This window comes from Aptenodytes patagonicus, chromosome 10, assembly GCF_965638725.1.
Source record: "Aptenodytes patagonicus chromosome 10, bAptPat1.pri.cur, whole genome shotgun sequence".
Classification (NCBI taxonomy): domain Eukaryota; kingdom Metazoa; phylum Chordata; class Aves; order Sphenisciformes; family Spheniscidae; genus Aptenodytes; species Aptenodytes patagonicus.
This window is the reverse complement of record NC_134958.1, coordinates 12,211,370-12,233,733: the sequence shown is the minus strand read 5'-3', so window position 1 is coordinate 12,233,733 and position 22,364 is coordinate 12,211,370. Positions and strand designations below refer to the sequence as shown.

The 22,364-nt window shown below is 49.5% G+C and overlaps 1 protein-coding gene across 1 annotated transcript in view; it reads left to right on the top strand.

The window, feature by feature from the left end:
* The window catches only part of IGDCC3 (immunoglobulin superfamily DCC subclass member 3), a 107,902-nt gene that overhangs the window by 47,027 nt on the left and 38,511 nt on the right, over positions 1-22,364 (top strand). The window contains 2 exon segments of the mRNA XM_076348668.1: positions 17,348-17,492; positions 20,237-20,367. Coding sequence (XP_076204783.1) covers positions 17,348-17,492; positions 20,237-20,367 — 276 coding nt within the window.

Sequence of the window (22,364 nt, the reverse complement as noted above, 5' to 3'; positions counted from 1 at the left end):
CCACCAGCCTGGGCGGTCCTGCACTCAGCCCCTTGCAGTTCCTTGCAGCAATGCAGCCAAGTGCTAATATTCAACTGTGGCAATCTGCAGGCTGGAAAAACTCAGCCTTAGGGGAAACTACCTGCCTGGTGGGTAGATGAGAGCTTGTGCGTGCTCAGGGGTTGTTGGTAAGACACTGAGGGATAGCAGTGAACCATAAAACGTCCTTAAAAGTAGCAAGTCCAAGTAAAGCTATGCGGCTTAAAACGTTTTATCGTATGCCAGGGCTATTAGTCCCCTTCTGTGCTTCCGTCAGGCAGCGTGGCAACCAGCAGTGAAGTTTTATCAGATATTAAAACCTGCTTTCGAAATTTCTCCTAAAGCAGAATGCTAAATCAGCCTCTTCAGTGTGTTGTTTTTTTTTTTTTTTTCTTCTTGTGCTATTTCCTGCCTGGCAGCTTTACCTTTACTTCCATTTCTCTCTCTCATTTTCCATCAGTTCTATCTGTAACGATTTTGTGTTTTATTGAGCATGAATGAGTGGTGATGCCTTTTAGATGAGTGATATTTTCATCTGAAGATGCTTGTTTAATATAAGCCTCTGCTCAGCTGTTATCCCAATGGTGTTTTGTGTTTACCAACAGATTATTTCAACTAGCTTGAATTTGGAGGCAAATTAATTGCGTCAAGAGGTTTTCTCCCGTTCTCCCACCCCAGCAAAAATTCTGCTTCTTTTCTGGTGGGACGTTAGGGACCTGGAACACGATTCAGAGGCGGTGTGAGCTGTGTAAGAGCTACAGCATTGCTCCGGGGGTTGACTGTAACCTACGCTTACCATATGCTACCATCCTCCCCTTTAGGTAAAATGGGGGTGTTTCTGCCTCCCTGCAAATGATAGCAGCTCTGCAGAGCAGAGACTGTAATCACTCAAGCTGCTGCTGTGTGGGTCTCTGTGCATTTGGGAATAAAATTTTCCATCTGCGGGAATAGGTTATGAATCCAAAGTCATTAGAAAGGGTCTGGGTTCACCCTTGGTGCTGTAAGCAGGAGCTCAGCTGTCGGCAACAGTGATGGATCCCCAAATACCTGCTTGTTGCAAGGCATCGCTGCCACCCTGAGAGGTTCCCTGGGCTGTGCAACAGCAGCTGTACCTAGGGATGCTGAAATGTGCCTCAGTTGTTAAAGATCTGGTTTTTGTTCTGCCTGAGGTTTGTCGCAGCGATTCCCTGGAGGTCTCTGCTGGTTAAGTTCACCCTGGGGAGGTATATGGCTATTTTTTGGCACTGGCGATAAGCAGGTTGCTGCTTACAGCCGTGGCAAAGGCATGCAAAAAGCCAGTGAGGGCATCGTTCGCCTCTGTCATGCTGGGGTGCAAGGCAGTGTGTGGGGGACCGGCTGTGGGCAGGCAGTGCTGCTCGCCATGTGACACGTGCCGTAGGGAAACCACAGCGGTGAGAGCCGTCTGGTGTGCTGCGCTCCTGCGATGTTCCTTTGATCCTCCCAGGCTCTTCTTCACCTGTCTCTAAATTAACCCTGCTGTCTCTGATCCCCGGCTCAGGCTGCTGTGGAGCTGGGTTCCCATCAATTCTCCGAAGCAGGTGATGGAGAGGAGAAATTAAATCCCTGCCTGAAGGTTGACTTTTCTGTTTGTGCCCAGGTAGAGGGGGCAGATCTTTTTGCATGCTCCAGCCAGAGCCGAGTCCCTTCAGAGAGCTCTGACCTCTGATCTTACGCCACAGAAACAGCATTAGATACTGATCAGCATACCCAGACGTCCCCAGGATAGCACCTCGGGAGCTTTCAGAGGCACTGGTCTCTGCATTGGCCCCAAAGCCCACTGCCTTGTTAGGAGCAGGGGGGGAGGTGGGATCGTGTGTCCCCCATGGGCTCTCCAATATGCGTTTCCATGCCTTGGGAGCGTTGTGCATCCTAAATCCCCTGTGGCTTGTTCTCGTCTCGCTCCTCATGCAACAGCTGGCAAGGGAAGGGGCTGGAGCTGGACCTTGTGTCCTTGACAAGATGCTCAGCCAGCCCTTTGCTTCACCAGGACAGCACTGAATTTTACCTTGTGATTCAGTGCCAGGCTCTGGCACCCTTATTCTGTACCATAGTGCTTAGGGAAATCAGATATTCATGGCAGTAAATGTTCCTTTGGGGCGATGAATCCGCTGGGGTCCACCCTGCCAAAATCAGCGGGGTTGCTCCTGGGGAGAGGTACTGCTGTTGAATGTGGCTCCAAGCGCTCATATCAACATCTTCATCCCCTTTCCTGCATATACCCCATGCACAGTAATTTCCTAGCCAATCTGCTCCAATACAGCATTATAGGAACATTAGTTAATGAGGCTGGTTTTGAGAGCGACGTATCAGGCAGGCAGTGTTAATTTGGGCTGTCCCTGCTGCTACAGAATTTGCATCTCACCGGCGTCGTGCATCTCGCAGTCGAGCAGCGAGCGCTTGGTGAAAAGGGCTGTGCTTCCAGATCCCCTCGCCAACAATTCGTCTTGCAAATGAGCAAGGGCGGCTCGCGTCCGCCCTGGCCCCGCTTAATACGATGGCTGGGCTGTAACTTCGGGCTGGCGTGGGGTTCATGGCATGCTGCAGCCGGCTCACACCGCGCTCTTTGCCGCCGTTCACCAGCCAAATTTCTCGTGAGCAGGCCACGCATCTGCCTTAATTTAGACGGCTTAATGTGGGGAGCTCGTCAGCTTGATTTCCCCCGTGGCTCTGGGAGTCAGCTGGGGCGCCGGGGCCTCCCATTAGCAGTCCAGCCCGGTGCCAGATGGCGGGTGATGGCTTGTGGAGGCTCCGGAGCTGATGTGCCCCATTGTGCGAGAACACAAAAGCGAGCCGGGCTGGATTTTCCGCACACCCCCCCCAGCTTTCATTTCCCTTTGGTGCTGTCACCCTCACAGCTAATTCCTGGAGCTCTCTTTATTTATTTATTTCGTTTCATGGTGGGGAGGGCTGTGAAGTTGCTGGTGATGTTTTCCATGCAGATGCCTCTGCCTTGTCCCACGCGAATATTTAACGGACTTTGCTGTTTCCCATCTTTTATTCCATGCCTGAATGTGCACGTGGGGTGCACGGTCCCATGTGCGTGCAAATCCACACAAAGTCTCTTCTTGGACAATTTGGTTACATAAACAAGTTATTAGGGTATCATAGTGGGTCTCCTGGGGAGCCATTATGTGCCACAAGGTTTTGTTAAGATAGATTTAATCGCTGTCCTGGATATTTCAGGTGTCCCAGCAGTTTTTCAGGTCTCTAGCAGTCTGTGCTACAATTACATCTTTGTTACTGAGTTTTCATCTCTTTTATTAATACCAGAGAGGTGCCTGTTTCAGGGTGCAAGTGTTTTTTCTGATGAAGATGCACATTTCAGGAGAGAGAGGACTGATTCCCCAGGCTCGGTGCAGGAGGGGCTGAACATCCCTGCAGAGGCCCCCTGAAGATCAGGCTTACGGGGCTTTGGCTCTGATTTCCCCAGTGTGCTGCAAACACCGGGGCAAAGCTCAAGTTCAGAGCTCAAAGTCAGTAAAAACACCCCCCTGCAACCCCACCGTTCAGGCGCAGCGTTTGACCTCTGCCTGCTGTCTAAAACCCGCATTGCTTTTGCAATGCCACTGTTCCTTGATGTTTAGCATTGCTCCAGCCCAGGCAGGTTTGCACACTCGGGTACACATCCCAAACCCTTAACAAACCTTAATTAAAATGAAAATTCATAATGACAGGGAGCTTAGGTGGCTAAATCTTGTTAACCCTGACATCTGGATGGGGAATGTGTCCGGGAAGCGAATGGGGACAGCAAGTGCATGAGCAGGGATGGGGACGGAGGATCCCAGGTGAGATCGTCCTCTCCCGCGGGTGCACCCAGCCGGCAAAGCTGGGGAGCCTTCGCAGAAGGGACGTGGCCGCATCCCTCCTCTGCCCATAGCTGGGCAGTTGCAGGTTTGCATGGCTCTCCCATCACTGAGAGCCTTTGAAGGCCTTTGCGCTGGGTCAAAAACTGGCTGGACGGCCGGGCCCAGAGAGTTGTGGTGAATGGAGTTCAATCCAGTTGGCGGCCGGTCACGAGCGGTGTTCCCCAGGGCTCAGTACTGGGGCCGGTCTTGTTTAATATCTTTATTGATGATCTGGATGAGGGGATTGAGTGCACCCTCAGTAAGTTTGCAGACAACACCAAGTTGGGCGGGAGTGTTGATCTGCTCGAGGGTAGGAAGGCTCTGCAGAGGGACCTGGACAGGCTGGATCGATGGGCCCAGGCCAATTGTATGAGGTTCAACAAGGCCAAGTGCCGGGTCCTGCACTTCGGCCACAACAACCCCATGCAGCGCTACAGGCTTGGGGAAGAGGGGCTGGAAAGCTGCCCAGCAGAGAAGGACCTGGGGGTGCTGGTTGACAGCCGGCTGAACATGACCCAGCAGTGTGCCCAGGTGGCCAAGAAGGCCAATGGCATCCCGGCCTGTATCAGAAATAGTGTGGCCAGCAGGAGGAGGGAAGTGATTGTGCCCCTGTACTCGGCACTGGTAAGGCTGCACCTCGAATACTGTGTTCAGTTTTGGGCCCCTCACTACAAGAAGGACATTGAGGTGCTGGAGCGTGTCCAGAGAAGGGCAACGAGGCTGGTGAGGGGTCTGGAGAACAAGTCTTATGAGGAGCGGCTGAGGGAACTGGGGTTGTTTAGCCTGGAGAAAAGGAGGCTGAGGGGAGACCTCATCGCTCTCTACAACTCCCTGAAAGGAGGTTGTAGCGAGGTGGGTGTCGGTCTCTTCTCCCAAGTAACAAGCGATAGGACGAGAGGAAATGGCCTCAAGTTGTGACAGGAGAGGTTTAGATTGGATATTAGGAAAAATTTCTTCACCGAAAGGGTTGTCAAGCATTGGAACAGGCTGCCCAGGGAAGTGGTTGAGTCCCCATCCCTGGAGGTATTTAAAAGACGAGTAGATGAGGCACTTAGGGACATGGCTTAGTGGGTGGTGGTGTTGGGTTGACGGTTGGACTCGATGATCTTAGAGGTCTTTTCCAACCTCAATGATTCTATGATTCTGTGAAGGCAAATATTGATATTTAAATTTGGATTGCATGGCTGCTTGAGTGTCCAGCCTTTCTTCTAGCTCTCCTTCCTTCAGCAGGAGCTGAAGGCACTGAGCCCTTCCCCAGGCTGGGCATTGGACACTGGGTTTCTTATCAAGGTCTCCTCTTGTCTTTTGTCCATGACACTGAATTTTGCTGCCAGGGGTTGTTTGGAAGCGTGGGTGCAGAGCAATGGAGGACATAGGGACTTGGTGCATCTGCAGAGGGTTTACCTGATGGTCACCATAAGCCCGCAGGAGAATCTGTGTCCCCTAGTCAGGGGACCACTGCTCGGGGAGTGTTTGCGCTTCTTCATGTGTTTGTGCATCCTGAAACTCATTTGGGTAAAAATTTTGCGAATTCCACAGTAGGAAATAACACAGGCTCTTCTCATCTCTTCTCCTCCCAGCAAATCGATAGAGCCCCTCCTTGTAGCCCTGTGAGCTAATAGTTATCCCGTCCGGGAGCACTTCTCAGGAATTACGCTCTTCAAAAGCTTCCCGAGCCTCACCACCCTTGCCTCGTGGTACCCAGGGCTTCTTGTCGTATCCTGTTCCCATAAACAGTACCAAAGGTCTTTGAGAAGAGAGGAGAGACACCACCTGAGGTTACCGATGTTTGTCTAATCTATGATAAAAAAGCAAAAAAATATTAGTATCTGAAGTATATATCTGAATACCTTAGAAAGTGTTCAAAGCTGAAATTCTGTTTTGCTTGGCTGCTTGTTTTAAAAATTCCCTATAGAAAGGACTTGGCTCTTTCTCCTTGCCAGTGATAGATGCATATGCAAAATACTGTGGTTGTGACACAGTATGGAGGTTGGATGATGGCAGATCCCCGATACATCACTCTCCTGTAGGCACGGTGAGGCTATCTTTCTACCATATAGAAACCTGCTTATATGCTTTTATATGTAAACCATCTTACATGCAGAAAACACACCCAGCGAGCGCAGCCCTACACGGCATGGCTGTACACACAATAAACTGCAGAGCCGTGTGACAGCCTCGCAGTAAATCAGTGCATCTCCTCTTTCTGTCAGTTTTCTTCCTTGACGTGACACTCTGGGGCATTTTGCTGCTGGTGGTGGTCTCACAGGTGGTGGTGTCCCACCAGCCACCACCACTGCTTGGCACGTGCCGGTAAGGATGCGCTGAGCTGGGAGTGGCACAGCAGGGCGGTGGGAGCGTTGCCTCCTTCACCCACCACTCTTCTGCCACCTCTTTTCAACAAGTTCTTGAAGGTAATGAGTTTAATTTGATAAACTGGGCGTGGGGTGAGGTGTCACTGTGAGTTTTGGAGATAAGCCTCCCTGCTTCTTATCAAGAAGCCAGTCCTCCCTGGACAGCTGTTTCCTGGAATGCATCCCTGCTGCTCGGGTTTGGTGATGGTCTGGTGATAGTGAGGAAGATAAAGATGGTGAGATTTGTGGTTTGTAACTCTGCCATTCTTCCTCTGTGTGACCATCCTTCCCATCCTTCTTAACCGTTCTCCTGTGTCCTCACTTGTGTTTGTCTGCATGCTTCAGGAGGGCAGTGTGTCTCCCAGTCATATTTAGGGTGCTGTGGGGTACACAGGGAGGAGAGAGGACTCGCTGCGGGTGCAGAGGTACTTTTGGATGGAGTGGCTGTTTCATGTGGACCCGGCGTGAAATGTAAGCTCTCACTTTGTCATGGGAATGGGTGTCTGGAGAGACCCCGGTTCACGGAGTCAAGTCCGTGTTACCACCCGTGCTGTGTCATACATGCACATAGGTGCACATGTACACGGGGTACTCTGTATACACTGACAAACGATGCTGGGGTACAACCCCAAGTACAACCATCCCAGCAGAGGCGCAGGAAAAGACTTAACGTTCTCTGGCTCATGCACAGAAATACAATCCCCATCTCCTCTGAGCTCCCAGAGAGAAATTGGTGAAAACATCAAACCACACGTCCTGTACAGTGGGGCTGATACGCCGGAGCTATGAACTTTCTCTTTGAGGTGGTAATAGTTTGGCTAGCAGCCAGGAGCGGCAGCCGCAAACGGAAAGGGGGACTTCCAGAGATAAGCTATTTTCAGCCAACGGGGCTTCTCGCTGCAAAATAAATAGAAAAAGGATGAGCTCTACGTCTGCGGTCATGTGTCCTGCTTTCGTGGATTTGGCCTATTTTCTGAAGAATGGCTGTAATTCAGCTTGAATTTCCCCTGGATCGCTGCCAGCAAAATAGGAAGCTGTTGCTATTGCCAAGGAGTGAACAGGAATTTATATATGTAACTCAGCCACAGGGATGAGATGACAGCTAATGGCTTAGCCGCTACTAGGAGGAAAAGCAGACCTTGGAGGAAGCTGGATTTTCTCAGTATCACAGCAGTTCAGTCCTTTTTACATCTCTGATACTATCGCCTTCAGTCTGGATCAGGTAACATCGTAACACAGTGGCTGTGCTGGTCGCGAAGGGATGGGAGCAGAGGAGCACTTGGCATTTTGGAAAATCACCTGCATTCGAGTGAAATTCAGCGTTAAAATGAACAGAAAGGAGCATTAGAGCAGTGCTTCTAGTTTTTTCTGCATTGAATAACTTCTTTAGTCAACACGTGCACTATTTCCACCTCTATTTCATTCCTTAATAAAGAAGGGGGCAGTTTATCATGCTCGGCACAGAGTATGGACGTGGTGAAAGACATACTGTTCTGAAGGATTTAAAGTTAATTTCTGTTGGACAGAGAGACCGTTGTTCGGGTTACTCCCTCTCGAAGGCAGGGCAGCCGCCTTTCTCCCGCACTCTGGCTGCCTTGGGTCTACAGGGAGCCTTTACCTTGTGTCTTTGTGCAGCTCTTCCCCCTGGACGGACCCTGTGCTGCTGGGAGGTTTGCCAGTCTGTAATGTTTTAGAGTCTGAGGGATACAGCTGGAACGCAAACCTGCTGTCCAGCCCGTTCTGTGTAATGGGACACGGCAGAGAGGTGCATCTAGGTACCACAGTGTCCATCGTGTCTGACTGCCCGCTCCTTAATGAAAGCCTGAGCCTCTCTCTGCAGTGTGCTTGGGTTTTTGCCGAGTGCTAAGAGATGCTTTGTTGTATGCACCGCAACACCTTGGACCACCAGATTTGATAAAGAGGTGCAGGGCATCATCTTGGAGGCAGTCCCACCTCCTCCAGGCACTCATCCAGCCCAAGGGAGTACCTCGGTCTGTACAGCGGGCACCACGGTACACAGGCAGAAGGTTGTAGCTCAATTTTCTATGGACTTGGTCGTCCCGGCCATGCAGGAGCAGTGTGATGGCCGCGGCTCGGCAGCACCGAGCATTTGCTGAGCTCCCTTGCCCAGGCAAAAGTCCCACTGCGGCAGGGCTGACCCCGCTGCAGCAGAAGGGAAAATGAAGAGTGAATTACCGGCACTGGTGCTGTTTGCTGTCGGCCCGATAAAAATGGCACCTTGCCCAAGTCTTCTATAAATCACAGGTTCCATTCGGAAAGGAGTCTTCTGTGGTAATTAATGAGCCAGTATAAAGACATTAAATGGAGAATGTGTGGTGATAGAAAGGCTTGTCATTCACTGAGCCATCTTCCCCCATGTGAATAACCACAAGGGAACAAAGGCCAAACTCCTTATAGACTGAAGTGCACTATCTCTGATAGCTGGGAATGAAGTAATTCTCTGAAAATAACAAAGGCGCAGTGAAATACATTAGTAAACTAATTACAAGAGAGCTGGTAAAAACAGATGCTGAAAATTTAAAGCTATTATTGGAATGATTGCTAGCAGAAAAATGGGGGCTGACAACAAAAAATTAAAAAATGCATCTCATTTAAAATTCATTAGCCTGTAAATCAGGACAGCTCCCTGTCTGAAAGCGGGGCTGATGGCATTTCCGTGGGCAGTCATGATGAAAAGCTTCCTTTCCTTCACCTTTCTGGATTCCACCGTCGCCTACGGAGATGCCAAGACGAAGCATGTGCTCGTTGGAGAGCACAGCAACCCAGGGATGGCTGCTGCCTTTGCAGACCGGGAGGTCTGAGCAGGGATGTTTCTACCTAGAGGTGTTGCAAGGCTGCGGCGGAGCAGGGTAACGCCTTGTGCTTGGATGGCTCGCTGCCTCTCTGAGCTGATAAAAAGCAGGATTGCTAGTCCGCGCTTGATATTGGAAGCAGTTGGCTGCAAACAAAGTAGTCCAGGGCCAAAAATGGCTGTGCGGGAGCTTCCTCTTGTACCATCTCCATCAATATTTGGGAAAGGGATGGAAACATTGTTATTGTGCAACAAATCAAAATGGTAACTATGTAATTTGTCTTAATTGTGTGTGTCGGAGTAGGAAAAACACGAGGAGCTCTGGATGGAAATCTGGCAGGAGAGACCTGCCTGCTGGCAGCATACTGCACGCTTTGCTTTGCCCTCGCCAAGCCAGCCTCTCCTGGAGGCTTGCGGGACAGCTTGCCCTTCATTTTCTCATTATTTCTTGGGTCTGCAGGGGCACTTGAGTAGGATAAATCATAGGTATTTTGCAAAGAGCAAATGTGTGCTTCAGAGGAAAGCCTGGCAGGTGGCAAGGTCCTGAAGAAGCCGTTGCCCAAAGCGGGGTGAGCTGTGGATGCAACAGGAGGGAGCTTCTGGAGGGAGCATCTTCTTGTGATGCTGAAGGTGAGCCCTGCTTTGGGGTGGGGGAACTTTGTGTGATGCTGGGGTTTCTTAAGAAGTCATCCTGCAGAAACGCAGGAGCCCTTCGTGGTGACTAGTGCCACCGGGCAGGTGTAACAGCAGCCAGTGTTGCCCAGCCAGCATCACCCTTGGTGCCGGAGCACTGTAATGACGACAGATAACCTCCTCCTGCACTGCAGAATCGCTAGCCCCATATGCAGTCCGCCCAAGCAAATTAAGAGTTGTTTATGACATTTAATACTCCCCCTTCCCTCCAGCAGCAGGGCGGCAGGACCACAGGTTTGGCTTCACAAATGGTCGCCTCAGGATACACTAAATGCTGTCATGAGCCAGAGAGCAATTTCGTCTTGAAAAATTACTGCAATAGCGCTCCCCGATAAAGGTCTCTCCCAGTGATGCCTCCCTCTCCGCCAGAAACAACTTCTCTCCCTGAAACCAATTTGAGAGCACTAAAGGGGCTGTTTATTAGTTGATTCCCCTGCAAAACAAGAGGGTGCTGGAAGACAAATAACCACCTTGGGCTGTCTGCCGTGCTGCTCTCCGTAGCAGGTAACGGGATGGGATGCTGCTGCATGCTCCGAACACGGCGGGAAGTGGGAAATTTGATTCGTGGGATTGCCAAGATGCATCTTTCGAAGTGATTTATAAGGAGCAGCATTGCCTCGTGGGTAAAGTGTGCCATTGGTACTCAAGGGATGATGTTGGATTTGGGTTGTGACTGTGGGTGTCACTTTGTGTCCCCTGTGCCTGTCTCTGTAAAATGACCGATACATTTATAGGAAAGATTTGAGGATGCTCAGACAGCCCTGGTTGCTCGCTGGGCTACGGAGAGGGCATTTGTGCTGATGCACTGGGACTCACTGCTCCTTATTTCCAGGCTGGGATGATTTCTGGCTGCAGCCATGTTGTAGGAGGTCTTGGGTCTGAGCAGGCAGCATTTGGGCTGCACAAGGCAGAGCATGGCGAAGGCCAGCTGCTTTCAGGGGTTTCCTCTGACACAGGCAGCTCCCCGGGCACTCTCTATTCTCCCAAGTCAAGATGGCGAGGGTGGTGGGGTGTCAGAATTTGGGGATGCTCCCTGGCACGCTGTACTGGGACAGTGTGGGCTGTCCAGAGGGATAGCACTTTTTGAGCTTTACAGAAATTGCGAGATATTTCAGTTTAAAACAGCCCTTGGGGTGGATGGCCCCTGTTAATTTCCATGCATGGCTCAGAGACTGCATTTATTCAGACAAAAATCTTTTCCACTCACGGGAGAGTACCCCTGCATCAACAACTGATGGTGTAGTTATTTTTCCAATAAGTAAGCTATAATCAATACATAAATCTACTAAACGTTCTTTAGGACTGGGAGACCGGCTTGGAGGCACGTGTTATTGTGCAGGAGAGGCTGGGGTGTGCTGGTGATGGGGAGTGCGTTCAAGGGAGCCTCAGGAAGAGGAGTGGAGCTGCAACACAGGCATTCAAAGGTTTTCCAGGTGCCACGATAAAGTCCCTACAGGGACTTTCGCAGGAATGACCCATCCTTCTCCTCCCAGTCCTGGTCTTTTGCTTGTGCAGGGTGGGTAGAGCAAGCAGTGACCCCTGAGCATGTTCCCTCTGACCCTGTTCCTCCCGCGGTCTGCATGCAGTGGAGATGTGCTCATTACCTTCGGAGGATATTTATCATCCCTACGCAGAAGCAGCCCCCGTAGGGCTCTGTGCTTTTTTCCACTTGCTTCTCAAAGCACCAAAACAAACAGTAAATCACGGGGCACTAGAGTCCATTGGTGCTGCTCATTGCAGTGTGGCGGCAAGGTCACCTGAGCTGGATTTGGCTTGCAGTCATTTCATGTGTTATGCAAAAAATTGAGAAGCCACAGTCCCAGATCAGGCAGCAATTTGCCTCCTGGTGGACTTGAGTCATGAAGCGGTAGATTTCCCCCCTGCTCCTTGTAAAATATCTGTTGTGTGTTCCCTCCCGTGGGCAGCTGCTGTGTCCTACTGCGAGGCATTAGCTCAGTCGTCTCCCTTTCATCCCCACCCCAGGGGCTTAAGGCAGGGGGGAAAAAAAACAGGCCAGGTGGAGACTTTGTTCCTCAACCAGAGAAGTCCATCTGATGGGGTGTCTTCTCAATCTTGTTTAAATTATTTCACTCAGCTTTGATTGAGGATGTAAAATGCAGAGATGGCAGGGAGCCTGGACCATCCTCCGTCACTGCTCTGAGCAGTCATATCAGCACCGGGGGGAGAAAATGACAGCCAAAGCAAAAGAGGAATAAGCATTTGTTTGCAAATAAAAAGCGTGCAGGACTGACCCTCTTTCCCTCTACATCTGCCCAGCACAGAGCGAGATGGGGCTTCCTCCCTCTCTCATCTCACCGTGTATTTTGGTTCCTCTTAAATGAGCTACATTCCTCCAAAGTGTCTTCCTTGCTTCAAACTCTCCTGAGTCTTGCAGCCCATTTTCTTTTGAGATCTGAGGCCCAGGGCGGACAATAGAGATTTGGGATTTTCACCACTATGATTAGTGGGCAGGGGCAGAGGGGATTTTCCTCTATGCTGGGAGAGGCACGGCTGGTCTTTAATATTTCCCTCCCTTTCCAAAGCTGAGAGAAAGGCGATTTTTCTTCCCTTTAGATGTGAGCGAAGGCCCCCGCTCCTGCTACTCCTGGAGAATTAAATAGATAAATGGGCGGCACTGTTGTTCACGCTTCACTATGCACAAAGCAACTTGCATTCAAAATTGGGCTCATGGCAGTTCAGCAACAACCTCGCACAATAGCATCATTAGACACGCAGGGCCGGCTCGCAGGCGCAGAGGCTGCTCTGCAGCTGGAGTAGCCACTGGGCTGTTGTAACGTGGGCTTTTTTATATTTATAAAAATGCATCTTTAAAAAAAATGTAGAGAAAGAAGATGCAGTGTCTTTTTCTTAAAGACTTGGGAAAGCATCCGTGTTTGAAAGCAGGGGGAAGAGAGGAGGGGATGGGATTTGTGGTGTCCGTATGCCCCCCATCTTTTGTGCCGGCTCTTTCTTGCAGGCGAATCCTCCATTTCCAGAATGTGGAGGGGAGCAAATAAAGGACCTGTGTCTGCAAAGCCTTCACCTGCCGTCTTCTTTGAAAATATTCCTTGGCAGGTTGCTAACTTAGTGGTGAAGGTCTCCCAAGTCAGGAGGGAATGGAAGAAGAGGCAATCCCTCTGCTTGCTTTGGGGCAGGGAAAGCATTTGGGAAGGAGTTGTGGTGCCAAGGAGGATGGGGGCTTAATAAATCTCACAGCTACCAAGGGTTGGTTCTGCTGGAGCTGTCAGCCTGATTTGAGAGTGGTTTAGGTCTGGCTTTAATTGGCACGGTGGTTGTTGTGTTTTAAAAACAACCCTGACTTCTGCTGACCCGAGGGGAAATTCAATTCTTTTAGTAAGTTGGGAAATTCAGTATGAAAATCAGCATCTGTCACTAGCATTGGGATGGAGGCACTCTTGGAAGGGGTCAGCTCTGCCCGTGGCTTGTTCTCTAACACTGGTCAAACCATTTGCGTCCCAGGCTTCATCAGTTGTAATGGAGCTAACGAAGCTTGCCCTCCATGGCAGGGGTGTCTGGGAGGCCAGGTACTGGAGGCATGTCCCCATTAAACTCTTGTTCCTTGTACTGTGTTAACTTTGAGGCATTTTAACCATGTGCCTGCATTGGGAGAGGTCTGAATTTAACAGGTTGGTGGCAGAAATGTGGAGAAAGGGTCTTCGCTTGTGGGCTGTTGTTTGTGAACTGCCTGGCGTCAGTGTCGGTGAGGATGCTCAGCTCCTCCCCACCATCCTCTTGTGTCAGAGCCAACCTGGGTATCTGTTTCCCCATAAGTAATTTAAAAGCAAAAAGCAATGTGATTGCAGAACTAGGTGCACTTCCCAAATGCTCTCCTAACACCAGGCTTGGCACTGAACTTTTCAAGTCTTCTTCCTCCCCTTGTGCCTGCAGTTGATAATAATCTTTGCGTTTTAATGATTCAAACAGGCCTAGGATTTGTTTTGACATACCAAGTTAATGTTTTCTTTTTCTATATCAAACCTAGGTCAATCTCCAGCTTAGCACTAATGCTGTACTGAGCAAAAAAGGATTGGCCACTAATGGTTTCAATTAGTTTTTCATTGAGTAAAGAAAATTTCACTCGATACCTATTTTCATTTTTATTCCGTTGGCCTTTCCACAGAGCCTGTTAGGATGGAGAGAGTGTTTGCACTTCGATTAGGGGAGACCCAGCAAATTCGTTTGCCAGAACAAATCCTCTGTGAATGTGGATGAGGATAAGAGTTGCGGCTCACCTGCACTATGTCCATAGGACATGCCTTTGGGAACTGCATCCTGGTGAGGGTTAGGTGGTGAGAGATCCCAAGCATGGGTTTCTCTTTAGGGAAGAGCCTCACCTGTGATTCAGCCTCATCCTTGTTGAGGTCCTCCATGATACAACATGGGGGAAGAAGAGATGAAGAGTAACTCCTCTGCCTCATACATTAGTGTGGCTATAGACAACTCAGCCTGAATCTAGCCTTGGCCAATGTCTTTGGGAGAAGGTGCACCTATGCCTGCAGCGTGGGAGGGCTGCTAGGTCCATTCCCCATCTGCTGTGAGCCCATTTTGTTTTGTCTTCCCCTGCCCTGTGCCAGCCTGTGTGTACCATGGCCAAAATCCAGGTGTGATGATAGCAGAAGCACTGAGACACCGTGGCTTGGAGCATCGGTATGGAGCAATGAGTGTGCACATGATTTAGATTGATTTTATGGCTTGATGACTACCCTACGCTCACTGTGTGTGGATGGTACCGTGCTACACATGGAGACGGCAGAGGGAAGTTTAATGGGAACAGGGTGACACTCACCCCATCTGATGACAGTAAAAAGGGGCCTGGGGCAGCACCAGTCCCTCCGTTGGCACACAGATGCTGCATTGCTGGACGACAGAGACCGTGGGCAGATGGATTAGAGGGTGCCTCCCCTCTTAGGAGCTTGCGGGTGAATATTGTGATTGCATGTATTTATTTTTAAAATGATTATGGCCATTAGCATAGAAATGAGATGCAGCTCCCTGGCTGCTGGCCAACCCCACCCGGGCTGGTGTGCAGCTCTTCTCCGTGGCGGCTGAAACAATAGCGGCCTGGCTGATAATGGGGGTCCTGGCGTTTGCTGCTGAAAGATAAGTGACAAATAGGAGCAAGCACTCCGCTGTATGAGTTTGTTACAGTCAGTTGGGACGTATATAAAAATCTCACGTGGGTCAGCAGAGGTTTAGCCCCTCCAAGCGATGCCCTGTAAAGCAGATGTGCTCCTATCCCTCTTCTCTTCTTACACCCAGTGATTTATTTCCAGGCTGAAAACAGCATCCCAGGTAATCACTTGCGTTCAAGTTTTGTTGCTGTTTTACAGGAGATATTACAAAAGCTTTTGTCTCTGCAAGTGTAAATAAACTCGTAAACCTGTTTTAAAAATAGCATTTTGTAGCTTGGTGCATGAATTTTTAATGCATCTTCTGCAAACCAGCTGGTCTTGGCAAGGGTCACAGTGTTTCCTAGGCATTTAACATAAAACTGTGCTTCAAAGCCACATTATGGGGTCGTTGAAGAGTAATATTTTACTTAACATCCTCATAACTGAATTATTTATAACTTGCCATGTTTTATTCATGATAAATATTAATACTAGTGTCTTTAAGAGTAGAGGTTATTGCTGCAGTTTTACCTATAAGAGGTGATATTATTGAAATAAAGGAACGGCAATGAATTCTGTAGCCAGCAGAGCGAAGTCTGTGCCTGGGCTGTTCTCATTCACACCTCCCTCTTCTTATCAACCCTGTCAGCCACCGAAAAACCTCAGCGCTGAGCATCTGTACATTTGAAAGGAATTTTCCTGCAGGCATCTGAATCTCTGCTTTTTTTTCTTTTCCTTAATAAAGAGCTTTGTGTCATTCTCATTAATTCTTGGATTCATTTCTTGGTGAGAGTTCATAAGCTCTGGTTGCAAGATGCTCACCCTGGCCTGGGTCTCCAAATGGCAGCCTTGAAATACTCTGCAGGCTCCCTCGAGCTCTCCTGCCGCGGGCACCCCTGGACCCCCCATTTTTTGAAGCATCCCTTGCCACCTTGGAAGGGGGATCACCTGGTGTGGGAGACCCCCCCAGCAGCCTTTGGGCTCCTTCCCACGTGGCTGAGTGCTCTGGGCCACGAGCAGTCTCATTTCAAGGCTAAATGTGTATGAATTGGGTAAATTGCCATTCCACCGTTGCGCTTCATCCCTTACCAGGGAGGATATCTGCATCTTGGGAAAGAGACACATATTTTTGCGTGATCTTTTGCCTTGTGCTGGTGCGTTTCCATCTGGCTGGAGCATTGCACAGCCACCTCCTGGTCCTGCTCCCATCACTGTATCCCGATGTGGGGCTGGCTGCCCATCCCACCCTACCTTCCCAACCCTACGGCCGTGCGGGGCCGGGGCTTCACTGCGTGGTACTCGATCAGCTTAACAAATCTGCAGTCAGTGGGTTGGGAGCGGTGGCTGGGGGAGCAGTGCACGTTAATGCAACACATATTTAATGTATGATTGCTAATGGCCATCTCCCATCTGCCTGAGCCCAACTGGAGTTTGCAGATGAATGATTAAGCTGCTCTGACACATACGCAGCTTGTTCCTTAGCAGAGGTACATTCATTACACTTGACGCATGTAAAAGGGGACGAGGCTTTCTCGCTGGGGAGAGGAGTATTATCGGGCTGGGGTGGCAGAGCAGGGGGCTCTCTTGGAGTTTATTTTATATGATAATGTGAGAGATCTTCCCGCGGATGCGGCACTATAAATGAATCATGAGCTAAATAACCACTGGGATGTTTATTAGCCTTGAATATGTTTATTGCAGAGTCAACAGGCAGCACCTTCCAATTAATTAATAGTAATAATTACTGTATTATTTATGTAGCTCTAACAGCATGCCAGAGTCTTTCTGCACAATGGTTACAGCTGTGGCTGTGCTGAAACGGGCTGGTCTGTATTCATCCTGCGTGGGCACGCTGAGGTTTGTTATTCGCTGTCGGGTGGTCCCAGCCCCAAAAGCCTGGGTGAGCTGAGCTGAGCTGAGCTGCTGAGCTCTTGGCAGCTGCTCTTTCTATCGGCTGAAGCCTGTTGCTCCACAGCGCGGGGATGTGACCGTTCCTTCTGCGGTGCTGGAAGGCAGAGTATGCAATTAGCTGGAGCACGTGCAGAGATGGAAATCAGGGGCTGCAAGTTTTGCTAGGGTATCTGGGAGCTCTTTCAGCGAAGGTATTTAAACAAAATAGTCAAGCCATGCACATCAGAAGGATATTTACAGCAGATAAGACATTGGCAGCAATGGGAAGGATAGATGTCTCTTTTCTGATGTGAGCTTGAAATCCCTTTTCTGATGTGAGCTTGGATCCAAAGCCTGCTGAAGCTGTTGAGAATAACCTCCGATAAATGCCAGTGCAGTGGCTGTGCATCTCGCTGCCCCCATAGACCTTGCTGTGGAGCATATGGGTCATGGAGCACTGTCTCCTGTCCTGGTTGAGTCAATCAGTTCAATGTGCAGAGGCAGACATATAGCAAGAACTTGCCACTAGTCTTGTTTCTCCATGCACACGTGAATATTTTTGTCTCTCTTTGTGTCTTCCAGCGATGTCTGACTTCCACATCCACCCTCAGAACGCAGTGGTGGAAGAAGGTGGTGTAGCCAGATTCCAGTGCCAGATCCATGGCTTGCCTGAGCCGGTCATCCTCTGGCAAAAGAACCGCATGCCAGTCAACACAGACAATGAAAGGTAGGACATGTCCGAACCGTGTACTGCTGTCCTTTCTCCAGGTGGAAAAATGTGGCCAGGCTTGCTCTTGCTCTCACAGTTGTGCTAGGACACAAGTGATCGGGGCTGACGGTCTTGGCCAGTGTTTCTGACATGGAAGACTCAATGTTGTGGGCTGTCTGGGCTCCTTCTGGCCAAACACTGTGCAGAAATACTGCATCTCTCAAGAGAGCTGGATAAACCTCGTAGGCTGATTTTGGAGTGGGCAAGGGTTTGCATTGACCTTCCCTGAGAGGATCAGCCCTCCTTCAGGTTTACTTTCCAGCATGAAGAGCCCACCCAGCAATCCTAGCAGAGCTGTGGTAGCTTTGGCATCCATCATCCCTCTGTGGCTCCATTTTGTGCAACTCTTTCTGAGCCAGATCCATGACTTAAGATCTTCCAAGTGGGTCCTGAACTCTTGCAAGCACTGAATTACACCGTGGCTGCTAGACTTTCCTTCCCAGGTGGACTCTTCGTGACGCTTTCTGTGTGGCGGCAGGGAAGCTCTGCAGAGAGCATCCCGCAGCACCCTGGGCTGCTGTTTCCCATGCAACCCTCCTAAAGAGAAACCCCAGCTGCCCCCCTTCCCCAGCCTAGACCTGGGACGGCACGTCCTCGCTTCCTGTGTTTGACAGGCTACTCCCTTTGCATCGGAAACGTCCCTCATCATGGTTTGATCCTGCAAGTGGTGGTGGGGCCCGGCGGAGGACAGGTGGCAGGAAACGCGTGCTCCATGCCGGCAGCCTCCAGTGGTCCCAGCTGCAGCTCGGGAGCCGCACAACCGATGGTGGGAGACAATCGGTCGCAGCACACCTCGATCGCAAATTTACGCCTGTGCGTTGGGAATAGGCGAAACCAGGAAGCTGTAAATATTTTCCTGAAAGCCCCTATTCTTAAAAATGTCAGTTCTGCAGCAGAACGTGGTTGGGTGCTTTGGAGGCAGGAGAAAACACAAGGGCTGGAACAATGCCTGACCTTTTCAGCGTTGTGGTGAACTTACAGTAGAAGGACCCAAGAGGCCCAACCCTGCCATGGAAAACTGCAACTGTCAGGTTTTGTTTTTCCTTGCGTTTTTCATCTGAGCTTTTTTTAGCTCAGCACAGGGTTGATTTGTTAAAGTTGATCTCCTCTGAAGGCTCCTTACTCACACAAGTGCTAAACTGGGGATGTGGCAGAGCAGGGCAAGTGGTCTGAGGTGCTATCAGCAGAAGTAAGGGGTGCAGAACTGGGCCTGGCACCTTGTGTGCATACCGATGACATGTTGCAGGACAGATGCAGTTCCCTTGAAGTCCTTCATGCATTATTGCCCCTTTCCACTTGAGCCCAGGGTCACGGGTGTGGAGATGACCAGAGATGTGGCAGGGATTTGAGTGTGACCAGGACTTCTTTTCTGCAAGGCTGAGGAGCCCCAAGGCTGAGGAGCTGCAAGGCTTTTCTCCAACCCAGAGAGCCCCATGCTGTGCTCATCCCTGCTGCTTCTCCTCCAGGACAGGGAGCTTGCCCAAGCCCTGGAGGACGTGGGCTAGGAGCAGTTTCCCTATGTTCAGTGTGCTGATTTTGAACAGATTTGGCTTTTTGTAGGAGTAAAGTTACTAAGGAAGGTTTTTACTGTCAGCTCAGTAGATTAATCTCTGACACCAATGGGCCTGGGTGATGAGGGTTGCTTCTCTGACTGAATTGGATTTCTGCATTAATCATGCTTGGTGCATTTCTGTGTATAAAGTGTATATAAATTTATATGCCGAGTCTTGCACTTGGAGGCTTTGAAGGCAGAATAATAGCTTTGGAATTGAATCTTCTAATGCTGTGGGCAGATTGTTAACAAAAATGAAGGCTTCTTGTGGTATAATTCATCCAAAACAATGGGCATTTTAAAGTCCCAGAGAGATTGCAATCAACTTCGGGACGTGTAAAACTGATTGCTGTCACGCTGCTGCTGACACCGAGCCGCACGTTTGGAACCCAGCGCAGGGAGCAGGTTATAGGCACTTAACCATATGCTGATATGGAAAAAGATATTCTTCATCTTCCAGACGGAAATGGATTATTAACTCATCACAATGTAATGACTTACTACCAGCCAATTTAAACACACAGTTGCCAAGCAACCTGTAATGCATGTATACATATATGTGTGTATGCATGCATGATTTAAACGTACCTATGTTTTAAATATATAAAATATTTATCGATATTTATATATGCCCACTCAATATCTATTTTGAACATGCCTCTCCATGCATTTGAGGTTTTAAGGTTATGTGGATTTGAGTCCTGGACCTGGAGCTGGGAGTGTGGAGCACACACTTCCCCTGATGCTTGTCCGTGGTCACTGTGCTTCAGCTGATGGGTGATAATTTGCAGGTCAGCTGTGTTCACATGCAAATGCACTGCCAAAGCTTTCCCACAGGTTAAATAGGAAGCATCTACTTCGTAGCCTTCCAGCAAAAGTCATCCTTTCTCAAGGGTGCATCAGAAGATAAAAAAAGGGAACATACCCCCTGTAAAAGAAGACCAGAGGCTCAAATATCCAAAAAAAAAAAAGAACTGATACAGTGATAAGCATGGGCTCAGCCTGCCAGGGGCTGTGCCACTTGGGTGTTATTGGCACCTCTGCACCGGGATGCGGGGAGCCAGCCTGCCCCACCTCCATGGGTGTGCAGCCTGCTTTCACATCATGTCCTGCTTTGCAAGTTTTTGATTCTGCTTTTCTCTTCCCACAGGTACACGCTGCTTCCCAAGGGGGTCCTGCAGATTACGGGACTGAGGGCAGAAGACAGTGGGATTTTTCACTGCGTTGCTACCAATATTGCTAATGTGAAGTTCAGCCAGGAGGCCAGACTCACCGTGTCAGGTTAGTACCAGTAAGGACTCTCCTGACTGCCTTTCCATCTTCTTCTTCTCGCTGCTGGTCTGGACCAGGACAGTTTAAGAGAGCTTTAGGCTAACAGCACTGAGAAGCATCCCTCTGTCCAGCCATAGTGCCTTCCTTTTCTGGATTGTTATTAGTTCCTGCCAGATCAGTCCATTTGATAGCAGATAAATCTGTCTCTTTGCCTGTAAATTAGCGCTAGTTTCTGGGTAGAGGGAGGACATTGAGAAAATGAGTTACAGCAGCTTTACATTAAATAAATTCTTTTGGAAATGTGGAAGATTCATCATTTCCTTATGAGACCTGCCCACTCTGGAAGTAATTGCAGCACACAGGGTGATCAATTATTTATCTAATGGGGGAATTACGTTCTGTAGGCTGTTAGCATTACATTGCGACTGAAGCAGGCTAACCTTGCTTTGGAAGATGAGAAGGAGAAGCCCTGAGCACCCCAGGCTGAATTTTGACTTGGTTCTCCATCCACATTTGAAGTCAGTGGCAGAAACAGGTTTTCACCTCTGAAAGCTCCAAGTGAAGAAATGACGGTGCCTTATGGTCTCCTTTCCAAAAAAGGGGCCAAAATCACATACTTGCTGTTTGGTTTCATGCTGCTGGAGGTAGGATGTGATGAAGCTATGAGGGCAAACCAAAGCAACCCACATCCACACTTTGCACGTGCACACGTTTGGCCTGTTTGTGAAAGCACACAAAATGTCATGTGGAAGTGATGACCTTAGGCACAGTGAAGGAAGGATTAGGGTACAAATACGCTGCGACCGCCTTCCATAGCTGTGCTACCCTCCGCTGACCTGCCCATTGCCCATCCTCCATTAGCTGTCCGTGTGGGACCCAAGCTGATCTCTTGGAGCCCCTTCTAGCAATAACTTATCAGCCAATTTCTAAACCTGATGTTAGATTGTCACCTTCTAGTTAGGCTCTCTTCGTTTGTCAGTCTTTTTAATTTAAAACACTTCTAGCTTCAGAAGTCTCTCTTGATGTTTCAGTAGCTGCTCCTAGTATGAAGGCAGTGGGAAGTATGAAGTCAAATCATACGACCCAGCCTGATCAAGCAGCCAGGAGTGAATGACACCTTTGTGCCCTCTTCTTAGAAATGTCTTTGATATGGTCATCCTCCTTGTATGAAAACAGGACAGCTTGCTTCTCCTGGACTTAAGAGCATTTGTGGGTTACCTTCAGAGAAGATAAGAGTGCCAAAGAAGTAGTCACCTGCAAATTGTGGCTATGATGTCCTGCAGGCAGGGTGGCCTCTGAGATACAGGACTCTGTGCAGGTCAGAACCCCCCTGGGATGCTGGGTTACCCACTGTGGTCCCACCCAGTGGTTACCCACACCACCCCAGCAGTGGTGATGCATCCCTGGCTCTTGGTTAGAGGGCCAGCCTAGATTCCTTGTGGAAATGGAGATGACAGTTTTGGAGGTAAGAGGCAAGGGAAATCTGCACAGGGCTGCTTGGGTGTGTGTTTCTCTGTGAGCTTTTTTTATTTGCAGCAAAGAGTCTTCCCCCCTGTGAGCTGTGATCCTCCTGTCCATCAGGTAGATACACATAATTGCTGGTACCCAGTGGCTGGAGGCTTGCCAGCATACGCTCATATCTCACAGCCTGCCTTCAGCTTCCAAAACGGCTGCCTGGCCAGTGGTTCTGAAGTAGGAGACTTAACGCCTGTACCAAATGTCAGATTAGCCTCTGCCGACTGTAAAAAAGAGGCATGTGTGAAATGGGGTGAAGATGAGGAAAGAGTGATGCTGTGTATATCAACTCTGATGGGGAGAGAAAGCAGGTTAACTGGTTCTGTAAGACCTGGGAGCTTTTGATGCCTGTTACTTATCTGTTTTCTTGATCTATGCGAATGGTAGCCACGTGGAGGGAAACGAGAACAGTAAATTATCGATGTGGTGAAGTTCTTTGTGTCAATTTACTGGTCTGAGTTATTATTTCTCACAGGGCAGAAAGTGCTAGT